The sequence below is a fragment of the Apostichopus japonicus genome, chromosome 2, assembly GCF_037975245.1.
Source record: "Apostichopus japonicus isolate 1M-3 chromosome 2, ASM3797524v1, whole genome shotgun sequence".
Taxonomy (NCBI): domain Eukaryota; kingdom Metazoa; phylum Echinodermata; class Holothuroidea; order Aspidochirotida; family Stichopodidae; genus Apostichopus; species Apostichopus japonicus.
The window spans coordinates 13,257,580-13,274,232 of NC_092562.1; the positions used below are offsets into that span (position 1 = coordinate 13,257,580).

The 16,653-nt window shown below is 35.7% G+C and overlaps 1 protein-coding gene across 7 annotated transcripts; it reads right to left on the bottom strand.

Moving 5' to 3' along the window:
* Nucleotides 1–595: 595 nt before the first annotated feature.
* On the bottom strand, nt 596–16,228 carry LOC139978690 (podocan-like). 7 transcript variants are annotated; one of them, XM_071989128.1, is made up of 20 exons: nt 15,980–16,228; nt 15,196–15,301; nt 14,476–14,547; nt 13,908–13,967; nt 13,438–13,506; nt 12,322–12,393; nt 11,947–12,018; nt 10,803–10,880; nt 9,824–9,898; nt 9,564–9,635; nt 8,939–9,010; nt 8,417–8,488; nt 7,115–7,267; nt 6,741–6,809; nt 6,430–6,510; nt 5,389–5,460; nt 4,416–4,469; nt 3,829–4,022; nt 1,200–1,338; nt 596–736 (listed from the first exon to the last, which is right to left on the bottom strand). In XM_071989128.1, exons 1-19 carry the CDS (start codon nt 16,065–16,067, stop codon nt 1,280–1,282), a joined length of 1,590 nt encoding a protein of 529 aa, XP_071845229.1. In that variant the 5' UTR covers nt 16,068–16,228; the 3' UTR covers nt 596–736; nt 1,200–1,279. The 7 variants fall into 7 exon arrangements, with proteins under 7 accessions (XP_071845229.1, XP_071845204.1, XP_071845214.1 ...); XM_071989103.1 differs by lacking the exon at nt 596–736 and adding an exon at nt 2,053–3,589 and having other exon boundaries at nt 1,201–1,338; nt 15,980–16,225; XM_071989113.1 differs by lacking the exons at nt 596–736; nt 14,476–14,547 and adding an exon at nt 2,053–3,589 and having other exon boundaries at nt 1,201–1,338; nt 15,980–16,224.
* Between the last annotated feature and the right edge of the window lie 425 nt (nt 16,229–16,653).

Sequence of the window (16,653 nt, forward strand, 5' to 3'; positions counted from 1 at the left end):
GCCTGCAGTGCGATTGCTTTTCAGTAATATATCCTGAAATCCATGATCCAAAATTGTAATCCCAGGCAATCACGATGAAGTCGTAAACAATATTTCTATTCCACATTGCGGTCCTTGAATTGGCAGCCTATATTCCGTTCTTGTCATTGTTATAGACACATCCTATCCGATAGTTTTGGTCAAACGTGAACCGCTTATCCGTCCTTGTATTCGTTTTTTATTACGTCCAGGCAAGATTAATGTATATATGTCGTCCAGTTACAGAGTTGTTGACAATTGACAATTAATAATCATGGACCTTAAATATGAATCTAAGATACTGACTTCGGTCAGCCTGCGGCTTGATAAACCAATGATGGCTTCTTTGCGAGTTCCTGCTTGCAGGATGATCTAAAATACATACATAAATTATCGTGCATTACTATCGTTCTCCGACGATGAACGTCATCAGAAGCAGCAGAACAAGACCGTGGCCAGCTCTCCCTCTTCTTCCCACAGAGCAAGATGACATGGTGTCATTCCACGGAATGATATCGACGCCGTGGTGACCATAAGAGAGCGGAGTCTTCCGTTTCTCCTTGGTCACCTTGGTCACCGTTTATCAAAAGATGATGACGATTTACATGAAAGTTGTTATTCCTTTCAGGAATGGGTTCGTATTCTGGTGACCGGATAAGACATCTTCGGCCTCTTATGTACACGAAGATTACTTTTGCAAGTTTCAGCAATGGTTTTCCTACGGAAGAAAATCAAGAATAATGTACTTTTCAGTTTAAGGAGTGATTGGAACTATTGATCGGAATGCCAAAACCCCAACCCACCCCACCCCCCCCCCCCAAAAAAAAGTTATGATCATACAACAAGAACTACAAGTACGAAATGTGTATAATCACAATCTTAAGTTTGATTCATCTAACTTATGGAGCTCGCCGTTGATTTAGCATGGTAGAAGATTTACAACAATGAGCTAAACTTGTTGCAATATGTAAACTTTTGCTACTTAACCTTACAACAGATCTACACATGAATTAACAAGATGCACTTGTAAAAAGGAAATACAATCCATTGACTAACTTGATAAGTATTCTATTCTTAATATTAACCACGTGTAGTCCCTGCTGTATTTTGTGGTTGGTATTTATAATGGTCACCATAGAAAATTGTACATTTTGGTCACGGCAGCTCTTCAATTAACTCACCGAAAGTAACACCGAGGACAACGATATTGAGAAAAATCAATATAAATGTTATTGCTCCTTTCACAAACAGGAAATCTGTTTCATAAGCCGGTACAGCAACCATTAACATGTTGAGGAAGATTGCCAACAAAGAAAGAAGCTGAAGAAGGTTTGTAAAAAAAAATTAATAAATAATGGGTGGATGGATGTTTGCATAATGTTATCATGGTTCAGGCAATTGACATACAAACTAAGGATTGCAGGGCTCGAGTCCAGGCAAGATATTACATTTTGTTCTTTTAACAATGCACTTTATCTCCATTACCTCTCCACACTGGTGTTTAAATGGCGATCAACGAGGTACATGCGTGCGCCGGTTTGTGGTTGCCCAATAATGGGAAGTCCCTCAGCGGTCACGTAAATGTAGCGCACTGCTGGATTGTACATGCTTTTTTTTTGACAAATTACCAATGACCATGGTTAACCGTAGCAAAGTCGTGTGACAAGGCCTTGCCTTGATACAAGACTGTAAACCTTGAGTTTAAATTTGTAACTTTAACTTTATGATATCTGAGATCATTGAAAAAGTTTGCAATCTGTCTTTTGCTTCCACCTTTTAACATCATAATGCATGTCAATAATTTCATAATATAGAATGAAATAATATTCTAGCTAAACAATGACTTTACTTTAAGAAAAATTAGTTATGAAAGTTATAAAATGTTATCATTCAATTTGTTTATCAAGTTTATTACAAGAAAAGAAATATAAATACCTCCTTCATGAGAAATAGCATTCAAGTGCAGAATGTCTTATAACTAACTTATAGAGGTACATGGACAATTCACAAGTTGAAATTGATATCAATGTGTACCTGGAGTTGTTGCTCAAACTTATCCTTCATCGGTGAAAATGATGCATGAAGAGTAAAGAAGATAACGGCGAGGAATATCGTGATGAAGATTGAAAGAGAGCTGCCCCATCCGAACAGAATGACAATGCAAGTCTGTGAAACTTTTCTTGTAATTTCTACAATTTCCCAGTACCAAAACCGATCTTTGTAGTTCTCGTTGAGAAATCGTAACCATTTTGGATGCAATGATGATGACCTTGTAGAATCTTCAACACTTGAATCTTTACGATATTTCCACAAAAGATAAAATAATAATCCAGGAAAAGCTACAATGTATAGCGAAAATATGTAAGCAGCAATTTCGAATTTGCGATGGGTGTTTGTGTTACAATTGATGGAAAGGTCAGATCGCAGGAGGCTAACGTTGTGCAACATAGTTTCGTCTAATGTAAACGTTTGGCATGCGGGTCTGTACAATGTAATGATAGAATTACAAGTAGAGGGATACGTGATAAACAAGCCCAAAAGAGTTGCAAATAGCAATGTATCTTGTTTGATGATAACAACTTGACGCAATCTTTGTAAACGAGAATTCGAAGAGTCCCCTTGGAAAAACTCTGCACGTATTAGTCTTAAACAAACTGCCATAGCTGGGACTAATGCAACACTAACAGTCACAATAATTCCTATGAGAAACTCGGAATATGCATTTAAAGATACACTAGGAACGAAGCAGCTGGGTTTTATGAAAATGGTAGATATGTTAAACTGCAAGAGATCTAACCAATCAGACAGTTGTTTAAAGACCTCGGGCCAATAAAGGACATCTAACGAGTCCCAAAATTCTCCCATCACTTGATAGAAACCAAGAACTATTTTCCCTCTTGCAAGCGCAACGTCAACAATTGAACGAGCTTCCTCGTGTCTTTTACGTCTGTACGTGTAGACTACGTAAAAGCAACAGCCGGTAAGTAGGAGCAACCCTACTGCCACTTCTAAAAGGAAGACCCATGTCTGAGGACATTCATGGCAAAAGTTCAGGAGTGGGAAGTACTTCTCAGCGCATTCCGTACACATAAATCCTGTGTAGCCTTTATGACAATTCCCTTCAACGATATCGTTCTTGTTATCACATTTAAATGTTTGGCGACATGGGTGTACATAAGCTAGAGAACCGGAAAAGGACGCTGTGGTTTCATCATAAGAATCATCAAATTTCTGTAGATTTTCAATGTACAACCTGTACTCTGTAATGTTTGATGAAGTCCAGTCCCAGTAGTATCCGGGTTCTATGGTAACGAAGTCGTTTTCACATCTCAGTCCTGCTTGTGGACAGAGTTCACAACCACCGAATCGATCTCTTCGAAAGTAGTTATCCATACAGAAACATCTCGATACCCAGCGTGTCGACTCTTGTTGGTACCCTCCGGGCAAACCGCACAATTTAGAGGGCTGACGCCTCCTCCTTTGGCAACGAATGTTCCATTGTTGCAGTTATTGCAAGCGATAACGTTCGGTAACCGTTGATATTGGCCGACTTCGTCCTGGTAGAAACCACCTGAGAGAAGAAACGTCCGTTGAGTGAAGTCTTAAGTATGTGACACTAACATCTATGCAAGTGATATTATTTCAAATGAAAATGACAGCAATTGATTTCAAAAACCAATAAAAAGCGAAGTCAATAAGAAGCGGAAGGAGCTAGCTTCGTAGACGAGGAGAGGAGGAGTAGCGATAAATGACTGCATGAAATTAATAAGACACCAATTACAATAACTACATGGATTGAAATTTACTCACCACGTGGACACGGTATACAACCTTCAAGGCCTTGCAGGAGTGTATAACTTCCCTGAGCACAAGCCACGCATGTATAGCGACGAAGAATTCTAGGTAAAGTTCGTGCGCAGTTAAATCCTCTCTGCAACAGACTGGCCCTTTGATCAGTGTCTATTACTTTAATCGTTGTCTGAAAAGTGTTTTCTACACAATCACTGTAAAAGACAAATCCCAAAGCGAGGTCCTGTTTGTTATGCTATTGTAGTAAGACATTTAGGATAAACTATAAATTGAATACCTATAGAACACAGAACATTCAGGTGTATGAAGTTGATAATTAAGCTATCCAACTTGCCGGTACTTTTCAACATCTCCAGGTTAAAATCACATCCTCATAGCATTTTTTAAAAAAACAAACTGAAGTTTGGTACCACGGCAAACTGATTTTTCTTTTGTATTTCCTCATATAATCACTTATTATAAATTGGAAGAAAACAATTTTCAAAGAACATTGCCAACTAAGCAAAACATTCAAAATGTTTCATATTTCAACAAAAAAAAGAAAACAGCAAGAAAATTACACGTCACACAACAATACATTAACTTACATATTTATATTGTAGGGCGCGGTCGGAATATAAAGACCATTACATGTGAGTATGCTTAAATTAAAAATGAAAAAAGATGAAAATCAGTTAATGTTAATGTCATTAATATTGATTCATTTTCATTAGATATTTATTTTTCGCCAACTTAATGCAAGTTCTACTCATGTTGGCAATGTTATGATACTAGGCGAACCTATGTCCACCATTAATAATAATAATAATAATGATAATGATAATAATAATAATAATAATAATATTAATGATAATCATGATAATAATAATAATAATAATAACAACAATAATAATAATAATGATAATAATGATACTAATGATCATCAGTAATGATACTAATCACCATCATCATCATCATCACCATCGCCATCGCCGTCGCCATCGCCATCGCCATCGCCATCGCCATCGCCATCGCCATCGCCATCGCCATCGCCATCGCCATCGCCATCGCCATCGCCATCGCCATCGCCATCGCCATCGCCATCGCCATCGCCATCGCCATCGCCATCGCCATCGCCATCGCCATCGCCATCGCCATCGCCATCGCCATCGCCATCGCCATCGCCATCGCCATCGCCATCGCCATCGCCATCGCCATCGTCATCGTCATCGTCATCGTCATCGTCATCGCCATCGTCATCGTCATCGTCATCGTCATCGTCATCATCATCATCATCATCATCATCATCATCATCATCATCATCATCATCATCATCATCATCATCATCATCATCATCATCATCATCATCGTCATCATCATCGTCATCATAATAATAATAATAAGTCAAAACAAATATAATTAGTCAATAGCTACCTGTTTGTGATAAATACAGTTTAAAAAGCTGTTTTAAGAAGCTGTTTAAATAAACCCCGCGCACATCACTTCTGTGAATTTGATGTTATGAATTCTTGTAATTGCAATATAATTAAGTACGGAATATTCACATGCAGCGCAACTCACATTTCACCATTTTCTTGAATTCCTTTGAGAAATTCAACAGAGAGATGTTGGACCGGATTTCTCTGAGCTTCGCTTCAAGGGGTTTGAGCAAAGTGAAAGTCGATTTATCGATACATTAATAATAATGGTAATAATGATAACGATAATAATGATTATAATCATGATATTGATCATATCGATAATCATAATAATAATCATCATCATAAAAATAATCATAAAAATGATAATAATCAACATAGTAGTCATAATAATAAGTACTTTAGGTCAAAACTATAAAGAGTTAGGATATCGTTCTTCATACACGAATTGGCTGTCAAACTTAGAAATAGCAATTTGGTTCTTGTTTTAAAGTCAGCCAATCAAGAATCAGGACGGTCACTGAACTACCCATTTAATCGATTAATTAATGAACAATTAGATCAACGAGCATACCAATCAATTGATCAGTAAAACTACTATGAAGGCAGCAATAAACAGTTGGACAAACTATCAATACTCCATTCAAATCAAACGATTGACTGAATTTCCATCGCAAACCAGGGAAAAATAAATAACTGCAAATAAACCGAATCATAAAGCAGCCAACTAATCAACCCATCGAACAAAGCAACCAGATCTACTCACCGAACGACAAGATCAAAACAAAAACAAATAATTATCGAACACCAGCAAACAACTTTACAAAACAACAACAAAGAGCAAAAACCATCAGCTGACCTGTCAACTAGTAAAACTATCAAACCATGAATCTAGTCCTTTCATTTCTGGAAACTGAGATTCTTGTACCAGTCCACAGGTTAACAGGTCAATTAAATTACAGTTATTAAAAGTATAAATTATCTATAGTTCAAAAAAGGCAATTTACTTCGTTGTTTGGTGGCAAATCTACCAGCAAGAGGTCTTGTCGAATTGGCAGACGCAAGCACTGGCAGTTACGCAAACTTTGGTTATGTTTGTTCTAATTATGACATCTTATGAAAAATTCACAATGATCGTTACCACCTGCAACTGATTCCGACGAATCTACAAATATATACTCACATTAGCTTTGCAGGTTTGTTCTGGGAGTTCGGCAGGTATAAACTTTTGGTTAAATTTGCTATTTGATTTCGGAAAATGTACCTTGATGAAATGGTTAAAAGGTTAAAAAGTATTATAAGGTTGTCAGTTTAAGTACAATAGAGTCCAATAAATAAAATTACTTTTCTTTTGTACGGTTTACAGAAGATTCGATATTGTGACACTGTGTGTGCAACTATGATTTTTTATAGTTTGAAGTTTCATGGTGTACATGAACAACAAGTTATTTGACTTTGTGAATTTCACTTTGATCTGAGAATGTAATTACTCACAGTGTGTCAACGGACGTTAACGACAGCATCCCTTCTGGAATTTCGAGCAAACTGTTACCGTCCAAATATCTTTGTTGTATTAAGACAAGAACAATTTCAATGAAAGACGTTGACGGTGATTAATGTGACACTAAGGTGATTGTTGTTTATCTGAAAGCATCCCCGTACCAGACCAGGTTTAATAAGAAGTTTATAAAGCCATTTGTTAAGACATCCTATGTCAATAGCAGTTATTGCAAAGATACCAAGAATACATTAACGCGATGAATTCATGTGCTGGTTTTGGTATTGACACAACTCCATCATTGGAAACGGTTAAAGAATAGTGCCTTATGCAATTCCCTCTAGCCAAATGATGCGGATATATCACTTACAGTTGTTGGAGCCTCCGCAAGTGACTGAATACAGTCGGTGGAATATATTCAAGTTGATTATCGCTCAGCGTTAGTCTCATCATGAAGTGGTTGGTGTATTCAGATGAAAACAGTTCTTCGGGAATCGTAATTAATCTATTAGTTGAAAGATCCCTGTAAAGAAACAGAAGAAACAATAGTCAGCAACAGTTAAATAGAGAGGTAGTTGCAGTCAATGATATGAAGTTGTCTGGCTGTCTCTGTACTCTCTCTTTGAATCTTGTTCGGTCGATTAAGTAATAGTTGTTCACAACAATCGGTCAGAATATCAGTAAATTATAGCAAGATTAACAGTTCTTGTAGGGAAGATTGCACGGCTCTGCAGGTAACTTCCTGGACGGTCAATTTTCATTCAATCAGCGAAGTGATAATACATGCAATATAAGCTAGATTAGGTTCATCGAACACCTAGGAAAAAATTGAACGCCTAGGTTGTGGCCGGTGCTCATTGAAGTAATGCTGCTTAGTAATCGGAAGGTTCGATACCGAGGCCGAGTCACAGTAAGGTGGGTTTTGCATCCAAGACCAATCTACGGTTTTCCCATCTGAAATGACTTTCTTAATTGGAAAGATTCTAAATTTGAGTTGAAACTGTTGAATTGGAAGCCAACCGACGTGTAAGTTGTAATCCATAAGCCATTGTTGGTTTCTCCAACATTTGTTGTCGCTAAAGCGTCGTTAAAATATATGCTGATTCTTATTTTGTTGTAAGAAGGTTTGGTATATATAGGCTAAGTTTTGACGAGAGCTGTGAATGCATCTTCGCTTCACAAGCGAATATCAGAGGTGAGAAATTTACGATGTTAATGGAATGATCATTTGATTTCAGCTTCCCTCTTGTTATTTTGAAACTCGTGGGGAAAACTCGGTGTGTGTTAGTAAACTTTCAACGTTGTCGCAAACAAATGGTACACACATAAAACAATTTCTTGCTGTCCTTACGGTTTGACACTCCATAGAGGTCTATTCGCGAGTTCCTGCTTGCAGGAGGATCTAAAATACATAGATACATAAATACATATAAAAATCCATCACCGCGAAAGAGAGATCTTCGTGGCCTCGCAGTCAAAATCTTTGTCGATAGATATTATATATCGATTCATGTATTAGAGAATTGATGTATCGAGTTTGACATAATAGGACTGTAAGGGAGTATTATATCTAAGTACTGAGTGCTCTCGCGCAAATATTCAAAAAGTCTGCGTAATGTTGAGTGCGTAAATCAACTTTGACACGATGCAACCCTAGAATGTATATACTTACAGGTCACGGATTATCGAAGTACTGTTGAAAAGTTTGGCTGGTATGGAAATAAGACTCGTATTGGACAGTACTCTGAAAATAGAGGATTAAGTCAAATGAAAGTCCTTAATCACCTGAAGTTTTTGTCAATATTCTCGCTAGCAAAATAAATCGACTCGGAAAGAGATAGAATCAGAGATAAAGAGAAAATAAACACTTTTGCACTTTAAATATATCTGGTTGAGATCAACACAAATAATATAGCATTTTTTGGAGGGCACCTTGCATTGAGGTTTCAGCTTTTGTAAAGCTTGTGAAGCATTTAGTTTCTTCTGCCCCTCAAGAAAATTTAAAAGAGTGCTTCCGTATATACAAGTATAATATCGTATAATTGTGCGATATCATTTTCCTTATTAAACGTGATTGTACGCATTTGCAATAATGTGCTAAACTTTCCCTTATGCTAACATTAAACATACTTGGTATTGAAATGATTACTATAATAAAAGGTTATATAGCTGTGGCCATTATAACAAGTCTTACAAACTCTGAATCGACGTCAGGTGCTTGAATGTTGAATCGTCAAGCTGTATTAAAGGGTTACTCCTGAAAGTTCTAACCAGTAGAAAGGAAAAGAGAGATGTTGTAATCTGATATTATTATGATTATTTTTTAAATAAAATGCACGAAAAACAAGACAAGAAAAATAAAATCAAAGAAATCAAGAGTATTTTTTACTACTACGTTATGCCGTAAATCGCAACTTCCAACCTCGCATTTTAGTGTTGCTACATTAAATTTGCCCCAAATGTTGGGATCTGGCCGTATAATACTATAGCAGTATGGTTACAGTTACCCTGCATCGTGACTTTAATTTGACACATAGCGAGACTTTTCGCAGGTAAAGGAAATAGGATTATGTGTATGTTACTGTTGCAAACATTTAATGAAAGCAAAATCAATTTATTAGTATGGTGGAACACATTTTTGTGTTCAAATTCTTGTCTAAACAAACTCTCTAATTGAAGTGATAAAAAATGAGAATAAGAGAAATAATCTATCATATAAATTAATGGTAACCATGTCTTAATATAGCATTGTGTTGGTGAAGGTCAACACAATGCAATTACATTTATGTTAACACTTACATAGAAATCTACAAACTTACATGTAAAACAACCCAATTTGGGAATTAAACATTTCGCCATCGATGTAGGTAATGTTATCAGATGATAATTTTCTGTAAAAAGATAAAGAAATTACATAAACGATGTTATAACGTAAGAAGAAGAATGATAAACGTAAAATATAGTAAAGATGACAATGGCGATGACGGTTGTAACGATCATTGTTATTAAATATATTAGTATTATTTTATCGTCGGCAATGAAAATAATACAAGTTGATAACACATATAGTTTAACTTACAAAGTCGTAAGTTTAGTACAGCCTCTGATAAGGCCTGTTGGGACGTTTCCCAGCATATCGCATCCGAGCATTGCCCTGTGCATAAGAAAATTTAATAATTTAATGTGCTACATATTTTACCAATTAAATATCTTTAAAGGTGTTCTTTATTACGAAATAAGTGCTAGAGTGACCGAATCTATTTACCTTAAAGCACACCACCATCGTTAGTACAACATGAGCAGCAACTTATTGCACTCTTTTACTCAGCAATGCACGTTATCTCTTGAGAAATGTTCGTTTGAAAATCTCATTAATCAGCCTATAGTGTTGTGAATTGTTTTGTTTTTTTGCGTTAGTAGGTAACAATTTAAAAGAACTTTATACAATATTTATACTTACTTATTTGGAGTATTCGACAATAAAATCCAATACCATCTAATGCCACTCATGTACATCTAACACCTCCACGAATATGACTGACTGGATGCAACTGTAAATCTGACTGTATGCCAACTTAGCTAGCAGATTAGATTCACGTAATTGTCCACAAAGTCCACAAATGTAAAAAAAAACGTTCGTACTAAATTCAGCAGCTTCATTAAATAATAATGTAGATAGAACAGGTAAAAATATAACTTGTATCATATATACTTGTGTATATAGTATACAAAATATATGATTTGGTTATTAACTGACATTAGATGACAGAAAGTTCATATCCACTGTCTGAGACAATAAACCCTGGATGGTGCTCCATACTATTTCAGGAACATATGACCAGCTATAATAGTCTCAAGTTAGTTATAGTTTGTTATTTTAACAGTCTATAGAAGTACAACCATTACATATGATCAGCTATAATAGTATCATGTTAGTTATATTTTGTTATTTTAACAGACTATGGAAGTAACAACCACTTACACGGGATCGGCTATGATATTTTAATGTTAGTTATAGTTTGTTACTTTAACAGACTATTGAAGTAACAACCACTTACAGTTTCTGCAAACTCTCGCAAACTAGATTCAAAGCCCCCTCATCAATGTGACGAAGATTCCGATTCAAGCTCAGTCTCCTATTAAGTAATGAAATATTGTGTAAGATGGATAAGAACAATAATGATATGAATAATGGGATAATACAAATTATTTTGAATTTCCAAGTCCAATACAACAGTGTGAAGAATATATCATCCAACTCCGTTGCAATACAGTCCAGTACATTTACTCAAAATTTATTCATTTATTTTTTTCAGTACCAATGAAAGGGGTACGCCAGATTCCTTTAAAATATCTTGTTGTATGCAACATAGTGGACGAGCGTAACTTTACAAAATTGGTATTCATGTTCACTGAATGGTTTGACAGATTTTTCAGCTGTGAGCTTCATAGCCACAATCTCCCCAGAAGTACTGTCAGGAAAACAAAATCTCATCTTGCGAAGGTACATCCTTATTTGATTAATATGACATATCAGCGGCGTGAAATGTCATAATTACATTATTATTATAATAATAATAATAATAATAACGATATTAAAACCTTACTGCAACAAACGGCCATATAAAAAAAAAAGAGTTTCTGTTTAAGCAACTTAATGTAGGAACAATTGTGACCGAAAGGCAAGCATTCCTTTTCAATAAACATTCAGCTTGGGAAACAGACCATCAAATTAAAAACGTTTACTTTACTTGTAACTGTCTCCTAACATCAAGAGTCTCAATAAGTTTATGCCTTTATGCTTTTAAGAGACCTTACACCATGGAATGCAGTAAAACCTTAGCAGAACGACGTCATTTCCATTCTTCTGGGTCAAAATAAACCTGGTTTCAATGTACTTACATTTAACTTAAGTTGACGTGACTGTGACGTCAATTCTCAGATGATCAGGCAAGACGCAAGATTTGCATAAGAGTTTATTCTGTGTCTGAAAAAAACCCTCACGAAATAAATCAAAGTATGAATGAATACAAATCATCATATGGAAACAATTGCGTAACGTATTCAGAAATGACTGATAACGATACCAAAAAGAAAAAAACGACAACAATTGTCTGTATCGCTACTTCTTTGATAGTTTGAAACTTTATTTAATAGATGCGATACTATAGGATACTGCTACATTTCCCCCGTTATACGTACAAATCGAACAGTCGTGGAAGAAAACCCAAGCTGTGTTGATTAATCCGATCGAAAAGATTGTTTCGTAAATCACTGCGAAAGAATATCAATAAAGAAAAAGAAGTAGAAAAACAAAGACGAAGGCAATACATAAATGCATTTAACATAATTTGTTATAGTATTAAAAGTAAGGCCAGTCATTGTATGTGAAAAAGGGCATGTCTCAAGAATTTAATAATTGTCTCGAAAGAGAACAAAAAACTGTTTGGTATTTTAGCACTTAAACGGCTTAATAAATACAAAATAAAACAATACGACATTACAATATAGGAATGAATACATTAAACGACATTGGGTTTAACGATGGCATTTATAAAAGTGTCAAAATGTACTTACAGGAGAGTTAGTTTGGAACAATTTCGTGTAATATAATCTGGCAGGAAGGCAACGCGATTGCTATGTAAGTTCCTGAATATTAAAAACGAAGAAGACATGATAAAAGAACAAACACGGTTGCAATTTGTCATAAATATGTAGATGAAGCGGTTGCAGATACTTAGCACTATTACATGATACAAAAATGAAATCGAAACTTGCTTGAGTGACTGTCACAACCACGTTTCCATGATGTACGCTTGGTACTAACAATTATTATTATCGATGATTTCTGAGTGTCCGATGAATTAAAGTTTCGTCTTTTCTAGCTGGCCATTATAAGGGTCAACAATTTGGTAACAGAAGTGAACGTTTGTCGACAAAAACCGAAGCTATGCCTCATATAACTGACTTGTGAATAGGGATACATTCTTTTACTCATTGACACGTCAGGTAGGCCTTATCGCACGATTGCGATTAACCTACTGGCAACGTTGTTTTCATTTGTACATATCGTACACACAAGGTACCCAGTTGTCCTTACGCATTGATTTAAGTTTGTTGTTTTCCATGTTGGTTACACCTATCGTGTATCATTTAGTTTGAGAGATTAGTATCAAATTAGTTTCGAGCTGGTGAACAGAGCTGTTCCTAAGGACACACTTGTAACAGTGCACTTAATAATTCTACTGTGATGTTTAACATAAGGCCTTCGTTGATTGGCTCACAGGTTAATAGTAAGACTAGCGTATAAAGGCAGTGAGCGAATGGGCCACTCGCCGAAATGTCGAGCGTAATGCATGTTTTACTCGCCAGTCGCAACATTCTAGTCGCCATTGGCGAGTTGGCTACCGTATTTGTCGAGGCCTGATATATATATATATATATATATATATATATATATATATATATATATATATATATATATATATATATATATATATATATACTTTAAATTTTTAATTGTTTGATAAATAGGCGACTGGCAACAACTGACCTGGAACAGAACGTGTGTCTAGAAGATGTGGTGTTCTAGGTCTGTTACAAGCCTAGATCAGATTATACCAGTTCACTAAGTGGTGACCCAAAAAGTGTTTTCCTTTCTACAAAATCTTCAAATTTAAGGTTTAAACTCACACTTCCTCAAGATGTTCGCATTGGCTGAAAATCAGATCAATTCTTTCCAGAAGGTTGTTGTTAGCAATTCTAAAGAAATATAAAAGAAGTCCGTTGGCGACATGTGTATAATGAACTTTTAAACTTGTAGATGTTTTGCAGCAGTTTTGTTTATTCAGAAAGGTTTACAAACTTAGTTCTGGTAGTCTTAAACTACAATAAAGTGTAAATGTTTCCAATTTAAGTTTTTATCACTATGAAATGCATTAACGGTATTTCAGATGTAGTTTTCACAATTATAGCCTGTTTTATTTGGTAGTAAATTTATAATATGCTCGTACATATATAAATTTGAGAGACGGACCTTTCTCTAAACGACCAATTTCTCCAAAGTTTCAGGTGCATTTTAAATCATCTAAGGCATAGACCTACTGAGTACAATTGAAGATGATTAAGTATATCCCAAGCATTATGAACAAACATTGACTTACATTTTTTTCAAACTTGTTGGTGGAATAAATGGTTCTGTCACGGAGTTCATTCCGATTGTGCTGTCAAACAATTGAAACCAACTATTAATTAGTTGTAATATTTTCTTTGTTAATTTGACAAAGATATCCCCATCACAGCGTATTTGTGTATTCTAGAGGTTCTAACTAAACCAATAAGGGGAATATGAATCTCGATGTAGGATGGAGACCCGACAAAGAGAGAGAAAGAGGAAGTGGTCAAGGGTCACATTGTTGTCGAGCATTTGTCCTTCTGTTGATTTTGTTCACAATACATCCCAATATTCTCGTTGGCATTATAAATGAACTTGTATTGGGGAGTAACAACCAATCTTGCATTATTATACAATGGGACATAGTATTACAATATACTTTGTTCCTGGTATGATTCTCTAAAGATTTTAGGAATTGTTACATTGCCAGAAGTTACGACTAGGCTTTTTCCCCCACTCATAATTATCTATGGAGGAAAGAACATTCCGATGTGTTCCATCGTAACTGAAGGTGGACCAAACAAGCATTTAAATCCGACCACACAAAGTATACTCACAGTTTGAACAGTACAACAAAATATCTAAAATAATTCTTCGGTATACATGAGATTCCATTGTTCTCTAAGTTACTGTGGAAAGAATAATCAGCGTTTACCTTTAATGCTATAGTGTAACCATGACTTTCTATCGATTCGTTTTGGATATCTCTCAATAACAAGAAGAAGGTGTAAAGGACAGTAAGAAACACCAAAGAGAAAATTATGTTCAAATAATTTGTTAAACTGCACTACATGGAACCTTGACCCAGCACACATACACCATCGTCCTCCCTACGGTCCTGGGGAAAGGGCAGGGGGTTATATTAGTTTATTCCTACCGTTAGACTTTGTTAAAGTTTACGATTCCTTCGGTTCTTACAAGACATGCGGATAAAATGCAGTTTGTCTTTACCAAAATAACCATATCGATGTCAATGATGAAACTAACTATTAGGTGCTCGAGCTGTCCAAACTTTTCTGTGATCATTTCGAAGATGTGCAAATTCTTCGAAGTGGTATTCTTCACACGGACCGCACCCGTGATACGTATCTCTCCTCCACCCACAATTCGATAGACACAAAAAGCAATCTGAAAATACCCACTTAGTTTAGCATTGATCTCTATGATGGGATATCTGATGTATTATGTATGGCCTATAAGAAAACCGCCGGCCTACAGAGATTCTTTATATGAAACTAAGAAGAAATGATTCATTTTGCAATAAATTAAATACATACATGGTGTAAGTGTCATTCGGTATACATGATGGAACTGCTGTTAGATTCCTATTGGAACAATTGACATTTCGGCTCACACATTTGCAAACCTCGCAGACGTTGGAATCTAAGGACAAATTTCAAAGAAGTGAAATTTATTGATAGCAACATCAATAAAGCATCCGTATATTTAATACTGACTTCATTTGGTTGTGTCCATGACTAGACATGTCACACAACACTGTAAATATTAACCAAGATTGGGCTTTCCTCAGAGCGGTACGATTTGCCTTCTAGGCTAAGCGTAGAAGGGATCATTTCAATATGATCATTTTCAATTTTGTATTTATATTATTATTATTTTCGCTGAAGCAACTGAGAAGTTCTTGTCTTAATTATTTATTAAACATTGCACGTATAATTGCTCTGAAATGTTACTATTAAATATGACAAAATTAATCAAAATGCGAACATATTATACGACAGGTTAAATGCTGATCAAAGACCGGCGGCTATTTGAAATAATTCGCTTTCGCCTCATACCCTTGGATTATTAGTACAACTTGTGCCTGGTTTGAACTGTCATCATAAAAATAAGTCTGGTGATTATGAAAGAACGAACTGTATGACAATGCTCTCAATTTACCAGCAATGCTATTAAACACTGCAAGATAGAGAAACTCAAATGTGCAAGAAGCAAGGTAAATGTTCCAGATATTGCTACGGAATGATACTCTCTCTCACTCTCTCTCTTTCTCCGGCTGAGATTTATGCCTTTAATGGTAACATTTTGTCCCTCACTTACCTAATAAGCGACAAGGATCGTTTCCAGAGATCACGAAGATGGCGGTGATGGCAACCATTAAAGCAAAACAAAGTTGCGAGATGTCCATTGTAACGTAAAGTAAACTCAAATTGACTCTGCTTGTAGGTGACAAGCGATATTAATAATAGTTATTACATATACTGCTTCATCGCCAAAGTGGACTAGTGTAATACGTGTAGCGATTGACATAATTCACAGACTTGTATTGATATGTTATACTGAATAGTTTCGCGTCAACAAAGAACGTAGCCGTAAGGAAATAAACCCAATAATACTATGAAACCGAAATTGAGGAAATTAATTGAGTGATAATTGCGCGTTCATTATGACAATAAGAATATAATTTATTATGACAGGTACCGAAGACGAGTGCTACATGTTAAGACAAAGAGAAAATGAAACTGCCTGAGTATGTCATGTAAGGGGTGAGACGTTATCTTTGCCCACAATGACAGTAGGGCATTAATATGTTATTAAATTAAGGCACTTCCAATTTTCATGAAACTAGGATGTTCATTTTAAAGACTACATTAAACAAACTTGCCAGTCGATTAAAATGACCTCATATTTTTGCTACAGTTTCACTTTTGGTACAAACCACGTCAACTCCAAAAACGTTGTTATCTGGAAGCCACTGGGAATTGAATGCAAAT

What these genes read in the sequence shown, in the direction of transcription:
- LOC139978690 (XM_071989103.1), bottom strand. Translation starts at nt 16,067, where the DNA reads ATGGACATCTCGCAACTTTGTTTTGCTTTAATGGTTGCCATCACCGCC. An exon ending in TGCGAGAGTTTGCAGAAACT is followed by an intron (nt 9,899 to 10,802) that starts GTAAGTGGTTGT and finishes TCTTATGCACAG; the next exon opens with GGCAATGCTCGGATGCGATA. An exon ending in TGTACTAAACTTACGACTTT is followed by an intron (nt 9,636 to 9,823) that starts GTAAGTTAAACT and finishes ATCTTTTTACAG; the next exon opens with AAAATTATCATCTGATAACA.